The sequence below is a fragment of the Lithobates pipiens genome, unplaced genomic scaffold, assembly GCF_037356315.1.
Source record: "Lithobates pipiens isolate NorthernLeopardFrog02 unplaced genomic scaffold, aLitPip1_a1.2 Scaffold_16, whole genome shotgun sequence".
NCBI classification, from domain to species: Eukaryota; Metazoa; Chordata; class Amphibia; order Anura; family Ranidae; genus Lithobates; species Lithobates pipiens.
This window is the reverse complement of record NW_027507748.1, coordinates 292475818-292494838: the sequence shown is the minus strand read 5'-3', so window position 1 is coordinate 292494838 and position 19021 is coordinate 292475818. Positions and strand designations below refer to the sequence as shown.

General features: G+C 41.5%; 1 protein-coding gene across 2 annotated transcripts in view; it reads left to right on the top strand.

The window, feature by feature from the left end:
- Positions 1–19021, top strand: part of LOC143982648 (protein phosphatase 1H-like) — an 88165-nt gene that overhangs the window by 66993 nt on the left and 2151 nt on the right. For both annotated transcript variants that reach the window (XM_077481547.1, XM_077481546.1), the window contains 3 exons: positions 6107–6170; positions 11996–12103; positions 15685–15836. In XM_077481547.1, the coding sequence (XP_077337673.1) occupies positions 6107–6170; positions 11996–12103; positions 15685–15836 (324 nt within the window). The remainder of the gene's footprint in view (positions 1–6106; positions 6171–11995; positions 12104–15684; positions 15837–19021) is intronic.

Below are 19021 nucleotides of genomic sequence, written 5' to 3'. Positions count from 1 at the left end.
CCACTTTAAGGACCAAGCCAATTTCTGAAACTTGTTGCTTACAAGTTAACACCTGTATTATTTGCTAGCAAATTACTTAGAACCCCCAAACATTAAATATATCTTTTTAGCAAAGACTCTGGAGAATAAAATGGCGGTCGTTGCACTATTTTATGTCACACAGTATTTGCACATCGGTCTTTCAAATGCAATTTTCTTGGAAAAAATACACTTCATTGAATTTAAATAAACTAAACAGTAAAGTTAGCCCAATTTTTTTGTATATTGTGAATGATGTTACGCTGAGGCCGCGTACACACGGGCTGACTGTCTGACGGACTTGGTCCGCTGAAACGTGTTTCAGCGGACAATCCGCTCGTGTGTGGGCTTCAGTGGACTTTTTCAGCGGACAGTCTGGCGGACTAAGTCTTTCGGAATTTCCGTAATATTGTCCGTCCAAACTTGGTTTCAGCGGACAGTCCGCTCGTGAGTAGGCAAGTTCGACGGACTAAGTATGGCGCATGCTCAGAAAGGATTTACAGGGCCGAAGGTTGCATTGCAGTGTATTGGACGTCGAATTTCTAGTCCCGTCGTACGTACCGTACACGTCATCGCGCAAGCTTTCAGCGGACTGTCTGTTCGTCGTGTGTGGTCAAGTCCGTTCATTCAAAAGTAGGATGGACTGTCTGTCGGATTGTCTGACGGACTTAGTTGGACGGATAGTCCGCCCGTGTGTACGCGGCCTTAGTCAATAGATACCTAATATGATACAGTTTAAAATTACGCACACTCGTAGAATGGCAAAAAACGTAAAAATCTCCATAGGCGACGCTTTTAAACATTTTTTAAGATTATCTATTTTTTCTACACTATCTATTTAGAGTTTCAGCACTGTCCCTGATATAGGGTCGGGGGAGAATGAAAACACCTCCTATACGCTTTATTATTAACTGATAGAAGTCACAAGACTGCTATATACTGCTGATGGGAAAAGGTATTTAGCAGTTTATATTAAAGATAATTGCATTTTCCATGTTCTGTGTGTACTGCGGGGGAACAGATACAGTAAATGCAGATTCTGGGTTTAGTAACACTTTAAAGCGGGCCATTTCAGGGTCCGATTGTAAGGCCACTATGGAGAAAGCCATATGTTCTCCTTTAGTCACCGGTAATAAGCTGAAAAACAGTCAAATATAACTGTGCTTTTGAAATTACATGAAGGAAAATTGATGACACTGATAATATGTATACAAAGCCAAAAGTTTTTGATTTTCTTGGGTTTAAAAAGTGTTAAAGGGTTATTACCCTATTGAGCTGAAATAGTGTTTGTGTCCACTTTAGGGACATTCATTCTCTCAATTGGCCCTGGTTACCACAGTCCTAGAAAAAAAAGGGGCCTGACAAAATGAAGGAAAATGATTCTAAGCTTTCAACAGACAGTACTTTTTAGTACAGTATCCACAAGTTTTGGATAAAGTATAGATGGGTTAACAACCCTGTCAGGTTTATTTTGTTGTGTCCCGGCTTGGGAGATTCACCCCCTTTATGTGCCCTGGTGGCCATTGTCACCAGAAATTAAAGTAAGGGAAAATACTAAATTTTGAGTTGTCTGTAGAATTTCAATAGAGGAGAAATTTTTTTAATCTGGTGATAACTGTCTAAGCCCTTGTACACACGGTCGGAGATTCCGACCGAATGTGTCCTATCGGACCATTTTGACGGATATTCCGACTGTGTGTGGTCTGCATCTGACTGTTTCCATCGGAATATCCGACGGACCAAGTTTTCCAACTTGCCGGTAAAATTTTCTGACAAAATGCTCCTATCGGACATACTCCGACCATGTGTAGCCTACTCCGACGGACAAAGTGCCACGCATGCTCAGATCAAATTCCTAGACCAAAGCTATTGGCTACTAGCCTGAACGTAGTCCCGTCGTAACAAAATAACGTCATCACGTTATGTACAATCGGATTTTCCGACAATTTAGTCCGACCGTGTGTATGCAACATCACTTCCAGACCTCTTCCGGAATTACTCCGACGGATTTGGTTGTCAGAATCTCCGACCGTGTGTACAAGGGCTAAGAGGGAATCTCCTTTTTCCCATTAACCTGCTAAATGGAACACGGAAAGCTAAAAAACAAAAAAAATATTTCTAGTTACAATTTTACTTATCAGCATAAAGAGAGTATGCAGTTTTAGTACTGGTGTGCGTTTGGAGACAAAAAAAGCTACTGTGGGGGTCTTGAGGCCTGACCCAGAAAGAAAGAAAGCAAATGATTAACAATATAATCATCTGTTGTAGCACTACCCCTGCAGGAGCTGCTTGGTAGATTGGGTTACCTGTTCTTCTGTCTTGACTCTGAGAACCACCTCCGCTCCACTGACACACCAGGTTAGGCAGATACTGCACTGCTACAGGGAGCACAAATACTAAGGTTCAGTATCAAAAAGCAAACATTAGACTGGTTAGTGGTAAAAGAACCCAAAATATTTTCAAGGGTTGCAGTAAATAGTAGTATGTACATAAATGAATATGTAAAGGATTAGGTTAATTTCAGTTCTTTAGACCAGCCTTTTTCTACCAGGGTGCCTTGGCAAAATGCCCAAAAATTGTATACATGAGTGGGTGCATAAAACCTGCCTTTTAATTACACAAAGCCACAGGATTTCATTGTGCACCATTACAACCTTCTAACCACCAAAATCCTAACAACCAATGATGTCATTGATCAATAAGGAGGATATTAGGCCCCTGCACAGAATGCAAAGAATTATTTTTTTTGCCCCTACCTGGACCCTTTTCTGTCAGCACTGGGATCACATTAGCTGAGTGTGGGGCGAGAAACACTGAAATAATAAGGTGTATTGCTTTGGGAGAATAAATCACCTCTAATGTTGGTTGTCCTACATGTGTGGATGTTGCTGAATTATGTAAAAATATTAGTTAAATTTCTTATACTTTAGAATGGGATGCCTTGAGATTGTGCATAATTTAAAGGATGCCTTGACTGAGAAAAGGTTGAAAAACACTGCACTTGCCAATGGTGGTTATTTACTAAAGGAAAATCCAACTTTGCACTGCAAGCGCACTTGGAAGTAAAGTCGCTGTAGATCCGAGGGGGACATGCAAGGAGAATAAAAAACAGCATTTTAGTTGGAATATGATTGGATGATAAAATCAGCAGAGCTTCCCCTCATTTCAGATCTACCCCTCAGATCTACAGCGACTGCACTTCCAAGTGCACTTGCAGTGCAAAGTAGATTTGCCTTTTGTAAATAACCCCCAATGAGTTAACTAAACTATAACAGCTAAATTAGAGTAAACCTGGTCATCCACAAAAATCAGCAATAGGTAATGGCATTAGAAATGCCAGCAATGATAATCGAAACTGTGATAACTCCTTTGTAAACAATAGGCTATATCCACTTGAGAGTGTATTCTAATGGCAGCGATGACATTTTAAGACTTCCTAAAAAGATACCTTCTACTATAAACAATAGGCAAAGTTCTTCTGAAGCAGCTATTTAAGCTATTATCCTTTACGCTAATGCACATGAGTGCAGTCCCAGTAGAGTCTGCATGCGGTAGATAATGTCCTCCCACCAGTCCCAGCGATACAGTAACAGGGGTCTCACCGTGTAGATGTCAGCTCACTTCTGGTCTGCCTGGAGCGACTCCAGTCCTTAGCACATGGCCACAGGTTTTTGGCAGGTTGATGTACACACGGGAGTAGCGATGTGCACACCTTGGTCTCCTCATAGCAAAGAGTCCTTCAGTATAGAGTAAGAGTGGGTTAAAACTGCTCTGTTTTTTTGTTGCCACCTGTATGATTTCCCTTCACTTCCTGGCCTGTAGAATGAACAGGAAGTGAGAGGATTTCCAATGTGAACAAAATATCCTCTTATGCCTCGTTTCCACTGAGCGGAACGGTTCGGGTTGGTACAGTTTGGAAGGGTTAGAATGGTCTGGCCTATTCAGGTGAGCGTTTCCACTGAAAGTCAGACCGCCAGTGGCCATACGGGGTTTAGAAAAAAGGCCTTTGACGTGAGCATTGACGTTTTTTCTGTCTGCCAATCAGTGGAATGTATTGTGTGATGCCAGTAGCTCCGCCCTAATTGTACCATACCATTTTCTATGGCCCCACATCTGAAACAGGACCATGAATGGTGCAGTATGGTTCGGTTGTATGGGCTGATTTCATAATGGAAACACTCAAAATAACGTACTGTACCGAACCAACCCGAACCATTCTGCTCAGTGGAATTGAGGCATTAGACACTTGAGTTTTCAAATTGATTGATTTTCCCTTTAATTATGTTCTGGTGGCTACTCAATATTTTGTTATTCTGTCACTTTCACTCTTGGTGACATTGGTGATAAGGACAGTTAGAGATAGAAAATCATCCTTATGGGGGCACAGACAGCCTTAAAACCTGATATTGGTTCTAACCCATGGTCATCCTATCCTATTCCTATGCTAAGTTCCTAAGTGAAACATTTTGCCTTTAGTTATACTTAAAAAAAAATAAAAAATACATCTGCTCTCATTGATTGAAGGCATTTTTTTCTTAACTCAAAATTTCAACGGCCCACCAGATGTCTCAAAATAATCTGAGAAATGATTTTCAGCATAGCATGTTCAGACTAACTTAGGGGTGCACCGAATGGATTTTTTTCCTGAAACCGATACCAAAAATGAAAAGTACACTAGGCCAAAAACTGATACCGAAACTGACCGATACTGAAAATGACTATTTAAAAAAAACATTTTTTATACAGGAGATGATCAGAGACTGGGGACATGGTACAGGAGATGGTCAGAGACTGGGGACATGGTACAGGAGATGGTCAGAGACTGGGGACATGGTACACGAGATGGTCAGAGACTGGGGACAATGTACAGGAGATGGTCAGAGACTGGGGACATGGTACAGGAGATGGTCAGAGACTGCAGACATGGTACAGGAGATGGTCAGAGACTGCAGACGTGGTACAGCAGATGGTCAGAAACTGCAGTTCCTATGGACGTTAGTAGATAATGGCCCATCGGCCCTCTCACCTGACCCAGCGATACTCCCCAGGACAAACCAACCCCCTTCATTAGTACAGACTCCCCCCCAGGACAAACCACCCCCCTTCATTAGTACATACCCCCCAGGACAAACCCCCCCTCCATTAGTACAGACCCCCCCAGGACAAACCAATACCCCTCCATTAGTACATATCCCCCAGGACAAACCCCCCCTCCATTAGTACAAACCCCCTCCATTAGTATAGACCCCTAGGACAAACCACCTCCCTCCATTAGTAAAGACCCCCCCAGGACAAACCAACCCCATCTCCATTAGTACAGACCCCCCCATGGCAAGCTCTCCTTCCATTAGTACAGACCCCCCCAGGACAAACCATTCCCCCTCCATTAGTACAGACCCCCCAGGACAAACCAATCCCCCTCCATTAGTACAGACCCCCCAGGACAAACCCCCCCTCCATTAGTACAGACCCCCCCCAGGAAAACCCCCCTCCATTTGTACAGACCCCCCACGACAACTCCCCCCTCCATTATGGTACATAAAAACAGATTTGAGAACAGGTGCAGAACAGATTGCAGCAGGCTGGAGTTAAGACAGAGAGGAGGAGGAGAAGACATGTCACTGACAGGAGGAGGGAGGGGGGACGGGCTTGGGAAACACATCGGCGGTGGCGACCAGTGGGAAGAGCCGCCTCTCGACATGGACAAGGAGAGGAGGAGGAGGATGAAGGGGAGCACTCTGGCGCTTCAACGCCCCAACCTCTGTGGCGCCCGGGTGAACTGCACCCGCCTAGGATCGGCCCTGACGACGCCCCCATAATGGGCTGCACCTGGGGCTGGCAGGAGGCATAAGTATGCAATCATTGAATAGCAGTAAATATATTAATGTATCTATATACATTTATTATTTTTGTTATATTATAAGGGTGCATTGAAAGTCTACTTGCACATTTTCAATAAACTTTAGTTATTAATGTTATAAGGGAATGAATAATTATAAAATGATGCACTTAACTGTATAAACCCAAAAAATGTATAAATCAAAAAAATACACTTTTTAATATTTCCTATTCTCCTTTTTTAAACCAGGGCTTATAAAACAATTGAAGAAGATGATATGAAGTTTCCTCTTGTTTATGGAGAAGGCAAAAAGGTTTGGGGATTTAAATGTTAGCAATCACTTCCTTTTCCTTTTTCACTTTTAATAAAAATTATAGGAAATCTCCTTTCCTTCCTGGAAGTCATGCTCAGAATTCATGAACCTCTGCTATTTTGTTGGTCAGGGTGCACTTGTCTGTGCTTTTTGAATCATTAGCCTACTTTATATAGACTTAGAAATTCTACATCTTCTGTTCACCCCAAGCAGCTAAAGTGGGTCTTACAACAGAAGCTCTGGAGGGATTTGGTGTCCACCTCTGCATGACTACCAGGATGTACTGGCATTTAGATTTTCAGTGAAGAGTAAATTAAGTAAAGTATGTACCTATGTTGCCCTGGTTCCTGTGTATAATGAGAAAACCTTCCTAATATTGTATGACACTTGGTCTCTCATTAAACTAAAGCTGGACATAGATGGGTAGAATTTTGAACCAAAATTCTCGGGAAAAGGAGGTTCTTCGTTATTGGTCAAATTGACTTTAATTTTCGACTGCAGTGGAACTTTTTTTCAAGCAAACTAGATGTGGTCTTCATTCAGTAAAGTCCATTCATTCCAAAACCAAATGTTAAAAGCAAACAAAATCTTTTGAACCACAAATGAATGTTCTTAGAATTTTCATATGGATTTTCCAAAGAATTTTCATTAAAAAAGCTATCTATCCATTTTATCCATCTATCCATTCTATCTACAATTTACTCCTTTTTTTTTTTTTTTTTTATCAGCCAGCGGGCTGATCGAAAAAAGATGAATGGATTCCTCCTTCCACACAAGTGAGGTAGATGGAGGAATCAACTCTTACTCTTCCGCTGTTAGAATATACTGATCAATGACTGCAGCCGGCTGATCAAGAAGAAATTTCCAACAACTCTGTTCAACATATGCCAATTGTTTTAGATCGACTTCTGTTGTGTGGGAATGGCCATATATGGATCAAAATTCAGCCTATTCCTGCTGAACCAACCAAATTTTGATCCATCTATGGCCAGCTTAAGTAATCAAAGACTGAACAACCAACTTATTCATTATTATTAGTTATCTTATTCTATGGAATAGCACAAAGGTAAGCAATTAGTCATATTCAGCCAACCAAAAACTACTCTAAAAGATAAAGTATACCACAGAAAGCAAAATAGAATAAAACATTTTTTTTTATATATTCAAGGAATAAGTGAACAAAAGTACATAAAACACATAAAATAACATGGCACTTTATTTATAGTCACTGAACATTGTAGGAATAGCAAAGCAGAAGCAAGCTTGATAGTGCACTATTCTCTAAAGTTAACATTTTATCATCCCACACAGGATGCACCTTTTAAAGTGGTTCTAAAATCTGAAGGTGTTTTACCTTCATGCATTCTATGCATAAAGGTAAAAAACCATTAGTGTACAGCTCCCCCCTCAGCCCCCCATAAACATTTACCTAAGCCCGATCTCCATCCAGCGATGTTCTCAAGAGCAGCATCTCTCCCAGGTCTCTTCTTCCTTATTGGCTGAGATGCAAGAGCCATTGGCTCCCGCTGCTATCAGTCACAGCCAGTGAGGAGGGAGCGGGGGTGGGGCTGAGCCATGCTCTCTGTGTCTTATGGACACACAAAGTTGGCTCAGGAGTGAGTATGCATGAGTGCCCCCATAGGAAAATGACTTGCTATGGGGGCACTGGGCAAGGGGGAAGGCCAGAGCATCAGTGGGCCCAGAGGATTGGGACTGCACCGAGCAGCAAACCATTGCACAGAGCAGGTAAGTATAACATGTTTGTTTTTGTTTTTTTATTCCTTTAAAAGCACACTTTAAAGGATAAGTTCCCCTTTGTACCCTTTTTTCTTTCTTCTAAAGTCCAGCTCCCCTTTGCACCAATATAGCATTCATGTACTTTTTTTGCAAAAATATCAAAGCTTTCCATTAAATCTACAGTCACGTACTTTTCTTGTCTAAATCTACATTTCCAGACATTTCCATTAGTAATGTCTTCTTCCTGATCACACTTTAGGTCATGACACAGGAAAGAGTTGACCAGCTGACCTCATTAGCACACACCCTGCATCATCCACCCTCCCATTCCCAGGTGCATGTTTTTTAAATGAAATGCAATCAATCAGTGATCACCCTTCTCACTAAATACACAATCAGATTGCATAGTGTATGGCCATCTTTATACATGTACATAGGAGGGAGTTGACAGAAACACTCAGCTAGAGTGCAGCTTGGTGTGTTTTTACTGCGATTTTCTGAAATGCAAGGAAATGCACAGATGTGAATGGAGCCTTATTGTTCTTGTGTTACCGCACCAAATTCACTTTCAGGCCCCATACACATCTAGCATAGTGGGAGCGTACATTTTGTGTCTCGTTTTTCCTGTGACACGCATAGGGCAGCCTGTTGATTTAAATTGGCTGCACTACATGTGGTTAATGGTACATTTTGGTGTTTTGTGGGTTGTGTGTTTATAAATGTGCGTTTTGCAGCATTTTGCTCCTCGTTTTTTCACATGGCAAAATGTGTGTTTGCTTCTGTGTTTGGTGTGTGTTTAGGTTTAGAAACATGGCAATACACTATGCTTGTATATTGTGTATTTAGTGAGAAAGGTGATCACTGATTGCATTTCATTTAAAAAACATGCACCTCGGAATGGGAGGCTGGATGATGCAGGGTGTGTGCTAATGAGGTCAGCTGGTCAACTCCTTCCTGTGTCATGACCTAAGGTCTAATCAGGAAGAAGACATTACTGATGGAGACATCTGGAAATGTGGATTTAGACAAGAAAAGTAAGTGACTGTAGATTTAATGGAAAGCTTTGATATTTTTGCAAAAAAAAGTACATGAATGCTGTATTGGTTTATAGGGGAGCTAGAATTTAGAAAAAAAAGTGTACAAAGGTGGACTTAAACTTTAAAGTAAATTTGCAGTTAAAAAACTCTTCATGCGCTTTAGTCTTAGAGCCATTTCCTTTCTTTCCCCATTGAAATCAGACCTATATTTAACAGGACTTCTTAGGAAAATAATAAGTCTAGGTTCACATCTATGCGGGCTGCACTTGATTTAGCTTTTTTTTGTGATGGCACGTGACATCACAAGGGGTGTGTTCTCCGGGTGATGTCACTGGATGGCCATGTCCCATGGTAAGAACTGGCAGACAGCGTAGCTGATACAACAAAGGGAGCCAACATCGGAGGACCTTCTTTCTTCTTCTTCTTCTTCTTCTTTTTTTTTGTGGGTCAGCAGCACCAGTGGGAGAAGAAACCACCGGAGGGAGAAGATAGCAGAGGGAGAAGGCCCCCCCATGTTGAGGACATGTGGCCTGGTATGGTTCTGGGGCTGGGGGCGCTCGCTCATCCCCCTCCCTTTCCTGATTTGCCAGGCTGCATGCTCGAAAAAGGGTCTGGTATAGCTTTTTTTGGGGGGGGCCCATGCCATTTTAAAAAAAATTGACATGGGCCTGGTATGAATTTGGGGGGACCCCACACCATTTTTTTTTACATTCAGCTGTTAGCAGGGAACCCCGCTGGAAGCTGATGACTCATCAGTTGTTAAGGACACAGCCGCCGGCTTCCCGGCCTGCTTCTTAGCTATATATAGTGTTTTTGAAGAATAAAAAACACAAAATGCATCACCTAGAGGCGATTCAGTTCGCATTGTGCGCTATACAAGTATTTCATCCATTCATTCATTCATCAAAAATCACATTGCAAACTCAACACATGCATTTCTGGTGCAACTCCAACATTAGGGCAAGATTCCATTGAGGTGTTTGCATAACAAAGTCACAGTTTTGACTTGCACAAATTCTGCACAACAATGTGAACACTTATTTGAGTGTCTGCATGTTGGGATTCAAGAACTAATGGACCCCATACACCTTTGCAGCAGATCACTTGTGATATTGATCTACATGTTTGTGTTCTTAGTCACCAATAAATCATTATTGAATTTTTATAATACTGCAGAGAGGGCAATGTAGAAATGGTGCAGCTGTCTAAGCATGGCTGTTGGAGCTCCTTCTCTTTAAGGTTTATATCAGGGAAGTATATAAAAAAAAAAAAATATATATATATATATATATATATATATATATATATATATATATATATATATATATATATATATATATATATATTCAGTTAATCTCTGCAATACAGACACATTTCCAAAGTGTTATGCCTTTAAAGGCTCTGAAAATACAGCACAATACCAGTTAATCTGCCAGAAAAGCACTCCTATTTCTTTGCAGTGGGCTGACAACACACAGCCTTTTTGTTGACTGAATGGTATCAGCCCTGCATAGATGTCTTTTGCTAAACTACTGAATCCATCTCTCTCTTATCATCTCCACAACATAAAGACAAATTGCAATGTAGTAAAAAAAAAAATGTGAATGCTACTTCCTAAAGAGGAGCTTCAGTGGTTTTTGTGTTTATTAAAAGTCAGCAGCTGCAAAAATTGTAGCTGCTGACTTAATAAACACACTCACCTGTCCCAGGATCCAGTAATGTGGTCGCCCGAGCCGCCGCTTCTCTCCCTCTCCTCTCACCTGTGTCGGCATTTCAACTGTGGGCACCCGGCTGTGACAGCTTGCGGCCTCACAGCCGAGTGCGCACTGTGGATGCGCGAGTTGCGCTGCACCTGCTGAATGGTTTGTGTGACCTGTGATGTGTCCCACAAGACTGCATGGAGGGAGGAGGAAAGGAGAACTGTTAAAACTAGGTAACTACTCGTCCCCAAAGTAAATTACATGCCAAATGTGGCAGGGGGGGGGGGAGGATGCTAAAGTGTAACTTCCCATTTTTTGCACTTACTGTATCAAACTGATATAAGGCATTTTCAGTGGTGGATTTTACAGGTGTACAGGACACTGGGAGTGTGTCCTGGACAGCAGGTATATTCTCCAAGTATTTGAGTTGTGGTGCCTTTAAGGGGGCAGTTTAAAGACTGGGCAGAGTACTTAGGGGTTTTCACCCATGCAGGGTTAGGGGTGCCGGGGTGATCTGGTTAAAAGGGAGAAATGATTGCCTGCTCTGTGCAATGCTTTAGCACAGAGAAGCCCCAATCCTCTTCTTCTGGGGTCCCCTGCCAGCACTCAAGGCCCCTCTTCTTTGGCGGGTGCCCCCACAGAAAGCTGCTATCCATGGGGGCACATGTGCGCGCTCTCTCCCGAGCCCCGCTGCTGCGTCCATTGACGCTCCCGTGTCACAGCATTTGATTGAGAGCAGTGGAAGCCAATGGTTCCTACTGCTATCAATCTGCCCATTGAGAAGCAAGACAGCAGTGGGGGTCGCTGCACTCGTGCACACCGCTAGATCGGATTGGGCTCAGGTAAGAAAAAGGGAGGTCAGGGGAGAAGCTGCAGCACAGAAGGTTTTTTACCTTAATGCATTCTATGCAAAACCTTAAGGCTTTAGAACCACTTTAAATGATTCTCCTGGGCTTAGTGCTGAATGATTCCTGCAATAATGCCCCGTAGAGAAACTGAGACCAGGCACCATTTAAAATCAGCCCTGCGAAAAATAATTGTAATTATAGTGTGTTTTTTAAACCAGTACCTAGGCCTAAGTGGTTAATCATACCTTACTGGAGAACACAAAAAGAAAAATGGGTAACATCTTCATATCATCTAAAAAAATCACCCTTTCAGCCGAGTGTTTCATATTATATATGGCTGCTTTGTTCATTAACACTTCTGTAGAAATTAAAAAATGGAAAAAATAAATATGAAACTTTAACCTGATAAAATAGATTATACAGACACAGAAGGAAGATGGTTGAACAAATTCATGTGAAATTATGAGCTGTGCATCTTCATATCTAATAGTCATTTCTTGCAGGCTAGGGTTATGGCTACTATTGGAGTAACACGTGGTTTTGGAGATCATGACCTTAAAGTATATAACTCAAATATCTACATCAAGCCATTCTTATCTTCTGTGCCTGGAGTAAGTATATTATTCTCACCTTGTACAACATATGTGCATCATACATGGTTATTCCTCTGAGTCTTGCACAGGCTTTATACTGAAAATAGAGTTTACTGGACTCTAGGGGGAAAGTGATAAAAATACCTAATGTACGTAAATTGCTAAAGCTAATTAAACCTGTCATTAAGCATTGAACAGGCACCAGGATGACTTTCACTGACATTTTGTATCCTTTGATAATTTTTCTAGTGTTTGATAAAAAAAATGATTCACATTAAAGAAAATCTTAAAAAAAAAAAATAGCTGTCACGTACTGAGCCAAGAAGCATAAACTGTACTTTAAACTGTCCATAGTAATTTTACATGGATCTGTCTTTGAATAAAGATTCACTGTACTTCTAAAGGAGGCTGGGAACAACTTGTGGGGGATTTGTGTGGGGGAATATAGGTGGCCTTAGTCATAGGGGTATAGATGTCCATCTGTTCAGTAGTGAACACATGAAATTACATTAACATTTTTAATTTTGGGTGTCATTTTGGGATTTTGGGTGGGTATTGGTCAACCTTAAGGGCCCTTTCACGCAGAAATTTTTGCGTTTAAAAAGAATTGCCTGAAAAGCTTGAGAAAAATGCTTCCCTTTAAAAATCAATGAATCAATGAATGTGTTCACATTGGGGCTGTGCGCTTCCTTTGTGGTAAAAAAAAAAATCCTGCTTGCAGCATCTTTGGAGCATATTTGGGGAGTTAAAAAAAACACACCATTGAAAGCAATGGAAAACGCAGTAAAAACCGCATCAGATATGTGTTTTTGGTGCGGTTTATGAGTCACATGACCTTTTTAAAACCGCACCACAATCATGGTAAAATGTTTGCAGCGGATCTGTGTGAAAGTGCTATTTGAGTGGTATAGGCAGATATTAGTTTCTGGAATAGAGTGGCTGGAATCCCAGGAGGGTGACTGCACATAGGTGTTTGTAACTCAGGGAAAGGAGTAGCTCTATGGCCATTAGTTCCTACTGAAGTTAACTCCTCAGTCCAGGGGAATGCAAGTGAGTGCCTGTCATTTTCTCTGGAAGAAAGGATGGTAAGGTTCACCATCATTGCCGTTGTGGGCAGGTTTGTGTTTTATGGGTGGCTGTGTGTCAGTTCCTGGTGAAAAAGAATAATGGTCAGTTGAGGCCCAGATAGCAAGGCTAACTTGCCACAAACTTGTGGCAGTGTTGAATTGTAAGTCTGTTAACTTGCTGCACCTTTTCATTGGCAAGTTGTACACTTGCAGAGCACTTGAAGCACAAGTTCTAGTTGACACTTTTCTAATTTGTAGCAAATTTGCGTGGCAAGTCTCTAGCAAGAGCAAAGTTTTAGTGGTGAGTCTACAGCAAGAGCTCTGAAAGCCCACAGCATAAAAATTCAGCCACAGTGACCCCTGTGGTGGGATGACTATTGCACAACATAATTGCACCAGAACTTGCAGCAGACTTGAATAATGTTTGCAAATACAGTTTATCTGGAGTCATGCAATGCAGACTTGCTGCAATTGTGCAACAAACTTGTGAAGTCTGGCAAGTCTAGCAATGGCTTAGCAAGTAATTTTCAAGATTGCAGCTCAATTGCTTGCTATATGGGGGGGAGAAGTTCCACTGTTTTTAGGAGAAAGAGTGGTTTCTAGTCCAAGGTGATGTGAATGGTACTCTAGTGAGACTGTAGGGTTTTTCAGGTGGAACCAAAGGTGGTCATAAGCCAATGGGGACATGGTCAGGAACTTTCCATTTGTATCTGGGGTAGCTATCATGATGGGTGTCCTGTAGCAGTAGAGTGTTGAGCCTTGAAATCCTAGATTACAAGGGGGTTAGGATGGTATTTATTTGTAGAGGATATGCAGTCTGTAGCAATTAACTCCTGGTCATTAGTCCAGGAAGATGAAGAAAGGTGGCAGTTTGTTGCTGGGACTAAAAGTTATCATGGGTATAAGGTAGAGGTATTGGCAAGTCTTGCAACACTTATTTGTCATGGTTTAAAAGGGCAGACAGACTCAAATGGTGGTAGCTAATTGGTCAATAGGATTACATCAGGGTGAGAGAAACAGCTGTTGACATGAGTACTGTGCAAATTTGCATGCATCATTGTGCTTAATGCTCTTCTTTCACAACTGCAGATAGACCTGTTTTTCAGCTCCCTTTGCAGTTCACATAACATGTCCTTAACATATGAATCTATTTAACCGTGTTTCCCAGGGACTACCCCCATTTTAAGAAGTGGGTCCCTGGGAAACAAGCGTGCGCCTCCTGGTGGTGCACTGTAATCACTGCTCAGCCACCAGCTGATTTGCAAAATGCAAGGTCAGCCTTTTTCTTTAGGCTGGGTTCACACTAGTGTGAATTGGATGCGAGTTTCCCTGTATCCAATCTGCATGTCAGGAGACTATGACCGGCTCTCAATGGAGCCAGTTAACACAGCTTTGGGACGGCTGTGGAGCAGTTGGCAGAAGAGTCCCGTGCTTCTTCTGGTCTGTTTCAAGTCCGAATCAAGCCACAAATTTGGGCCTGATTCGTCCCTGAAACAGATAACAGTGATTCACTGGACCCCTGCTGTGAGCCGCACACAACCCCTGCTGTGAGCCGCACCACATAGCAGTGTGAACCCAGCCTTTAGCCTCATACACACGATCTGATTGATGGTCAAAAGAGCGGCAGACTTTTGTCCGAAGGGCATGTGCCGGGAACTTTTTGTCAGCCAACAAACATGAATGTAGTGACATACTACGTGGAATTTCAGCTCTTGAGTGCCACCCTTTGGGCACCTTCTGCTAATGTCATGTTTGGTGAGCATTGATTCTGAGCATGCGTGTTTGTACTTTGGACTTTTGTGTGACGGACTTGTGTATACACAATAGGAAAATCTGAAAACAGACCGATGTCCGCCGAAAATTTACTAGCCTGCCAACCAACATTTGTTAACCAAAAGTTGGACAACAATTGTCTGATGGAGCGTACTAACGGTCGGATTTTAGGCAAACAGTCTGTGATCACACAATTCCCTGCTGAAAATCTGATCGTGTGTATGAGGCTTTAATCACATGACCCTGTGTAAAAATGTGGAGTTAACTATTATTCTAGTTACAAAGAAAAGCGATCATATACTTACTCACACACACAACTCTAGCTTCTTCCCACGGCATCTAGGCAACAGTGACATCACACCCTTTCTGGAAATATCCTGGGTAGGCTGGAGATCTCAAATCTCAAGAGAAGATGATCCTACACTGTGCTGAAGCACCATTTCTGAAGATTTGTGATCCTCAGCCAGACCTTCAAATATGATGGGATTTGTACAGAAGCCAATATAAATGCCACCTAGGTTGGATGCTGCAGCTTCCACCCCACCTGTGGTCCTGGTGCACACCGTGGAAGACACAGATATTGTAGTCACATGAACACTGAATAAATATTTATAATATATAAAAATCTAACCATATTTTAAGTATTTAGCTATGTTTTTAACAATAAATAATTGTAATTGCCTTCATTACCTGCCTCTTTATAAACTTTAGTCTATAAATATGCAACTCTAAATAGCTTTTTTTACTTTCACTTTGTAGGTAGAAGTCTATGACCTCTCAAAATGTGAGCATGGTCCCGATGATGTTGTGGTAATGGGTACCGATGGACTATGGGACGTCATTACTGACAATGAAGTGGCAGAAATTGTTCAAAGAGTGCTTGCATCTCATGGGCCTGATGAGCCAAGCAGGTAAGTTGGAAGTTTACACGTAATTTTCACAGTGAGGTACTTCTCACTAGAGGCTGGGCATGCCCGTGTGGAGTTTTGTAAGATTGGTGGTCGTCTGTTTGTCATTAGATTTGATCAAAGTATGTTAGCAAAAAAGATGTACTTTTGAAGTTAGAAGGTCACATTTTGAGCTCATGGTCTGTTTGATAAGTTGCTTGGCATCTAGCTTGTGTCGTTAAAAAAAAAAAATGATAAAAATGTTTTTTTTTTCTTTTTGACCAAAAAAAGGAAACTACATATTCTCATATTCCATCACACATTACTGTTTTTTTTGTTTTGTCTTTTTTTTTTGTTAATAGAAAGATGTTAAGATTGAAATATTACTGAAAATTCTATTTCGCTAAAGAAGTTGTTAAATTATCATATCCGTTATTTATTTTTTATTGGGGGGGGGGGGGGGGGGGAGTGCAGTATTCAAGTAGGTGCTTCATTTGGCTGGATACAGAAAACAACAATAAAACAAATAAAAACTAACATTTTTGTGGTGGTGGGGTTAGGTCAACTGTGGTTGAACTTTTAGAGAATAAAACTTGTTTTGAGGATTTAAAATAGTACCAGAAACATAATGCTAGCAGTGAAACCAAAGATAAAAAGAAAGGAATTGGCATTTGGTTGGGTACGTGTAGTACTTAGGCTGCAGCAAGCAGGGTAGAGAACATTTTTAGGGGGGTAGTAGTTCCTTGGGCAGCAGCAAGCTGTAAAAAGCACAGGTTTCAGTAAAAAAAATAAGGTAATATATTTACGCCTTCAAATAAATTTGAAAGCTGTGATATAACCATGCAAGTATTGTGATGGGGTGTTAATGGTCAATGTCTTGTGGTGGTCTATATTTTTTCAATTTTCACTCCTGTTGTGGAGAGGGGCAGAAAAATCTTTTAACCAAGATCAATATATTTTTGCCAAAAGTTTTTGTCTGATGAGTGTCGTGGAAATTTTTTTGCATTTTTTTAGAATTTTTGATATAGACAATTTAAAAGATGGTTATTTTAAACAACAAACTGAGCAAGTTCATGCCACTGATTCAGTTTGTATACCCAGTGATATGTTGGATTAAGATTGAGACTTTTTGTGTTTCATCAAGTTCCCAGTCCTTGGTGTGAGATGGTTGCAAAAAGTTTCCAAACGTGTCCAGTAAACTATACTTTAGACATTAGAGTTGTTGGCTAACTAATTATATAGTGGGAAGCAAAGAGAGGTGTCATTATTCAAGTTGTAAACTGTCTGAATCATGATATTTACTGTCATCCAAAGGCAGAGCGTAGGCGGAATTTCTGATATCTGATATCTAGGTTCAGGTTTTTGCTATGAGACACTAAACCACATGATTTTCAACAACTGCAAGTGAAAAAAAAGTATTTTGAAAGATATAAATCTAGTCGCAAAATCTAAAATTACAGCCCTGGTCTTGTCTCTTCTAAAGTAGAGAAAATATTAGAACAAAAATCTCTTTTATGGCAATTTTTCCTAATTATCAAAAGCTAGATATTTTGGAAATATTTCAAAAAGACAAAGATCAATTCACCAATGTTTATTGCATGTGATATTTGTGCTGTATATGAATACTGAATGCAATATTTATAATGCCAACACGCTAAAGTTAAAGGATAGGTTCACTTTTTGTAACATTTTACACCTGTATATAGCGTGCCGATGAGCGCTCTCATAATTCATTGATTCCTGCAATTCAGTAACTGTCTGCCCATACAGGAGGTACAGACAGCTATACTGAGTATCTGCAGTGTACAAAAATAATAAATGCACATTTTTTTACCTGCATGTGGGTGGGGCTTAGGCATCTGTGTGGAGACAAGTGGAACTGCACTCGCTAATGCCTGAACCCCAGGCTGGGAGCTGCGGTCATGTGAAAGTCAACATTAAGGCAGGCGTCCTGGACTTAGAAGACAGCTGCAATGACACTGTTAAAATTAACTGTTAACTCACTCCCTGTGCTGACTCTGTTTTACTGATGACACATAAAGTGATACTAAAGCCTCATTCCTGCGGCATCACTGGATCGAGATGGGCTCAGGTAAGTATTAGGGGGGTTTGGTAGGGGGTTGCTGCACACAGAAGTTTTCTTCTCTAAAAGCAGTTCCAGCTGCAAAATTTTTTTTTTTAAAGTCAGCAGCTACAAACACTGCAGCTGCTGACTTTTAATAAGTGCACTTACCTGTCCAGGGAGCCTGCAATTTTGGCCCCCCGAGGCGGATCCATCCATCGGATCGGGTGCAGGCACCACCATACCAACTAAGGAAACCCAGCAGTGGAGCCTTCAGGCTCCACTGCTGGTGCTTCCTGAATGGCCCTGTCATCTTCTGGACACAGTAAGGTCCCAGAAGGCAGCGGGGGGAGAAGAGGACGTGACAAACTGGGCTGTGGTGATGCTGGGACGGACGTACACAAGATACTTCATAAAAGGTAAGTAAGAAAAAAAACTCTCCAAAATCGAGTGGTGGAGGGGCTGTCATTCCTTTAAGATAAAGTTGTAAAAGTGGGTGGAACTCCACTTTAATGCATAGAATGCATTAAGATAAAAAAAACCTTATGACTTTATAACCCCTTTAGGCACTGCTTTGTATACAGGACACAAAACCCAGCTGTGCAGCATTTAGAGACCAGTACCACTGAGCCTGTATCGGGCTCCACCAATCCAGCAATGCAGGAAACGCTCTCTCTCCCTTTCCAACCTCCATGCTTGCTCTCTTCTCTTGGGGCCCCTCTACATACTCTCTTCCGTAACTCCAGGCTGGATTCCTAGGCACTCTGTGCCGTGGATCTAGTCCAAAAGAGTGAGGAACCAGCCACTAGTGGGTGTGCTAAGCACTTAACCCCCTCCACTATCAGAGGAACCATCACCCCTGCCAGTCACCTGTCTCCTGACTGATTGGCTGCCTTGCATGTGACACAAATACATTGTCCTTAGCAACAACACATTAACTTCCAGTGGAAGGTACTCTGTGTGTTAAACTTATGTATTGTATCGTCCTCTTTCTCTAGTCATTGCAGCTGTCTTCTAGTGTTGCAAGCCCTGTTCTTTAACTACACTGTGCATGCACCCCTTTAATAGAGTGGGTGTTGTTCAAAATGATGAGAATTTGTATTGCTGGATTAATCAGGCCAGGGTTGTAGGGAAGAGGCCATGGTCA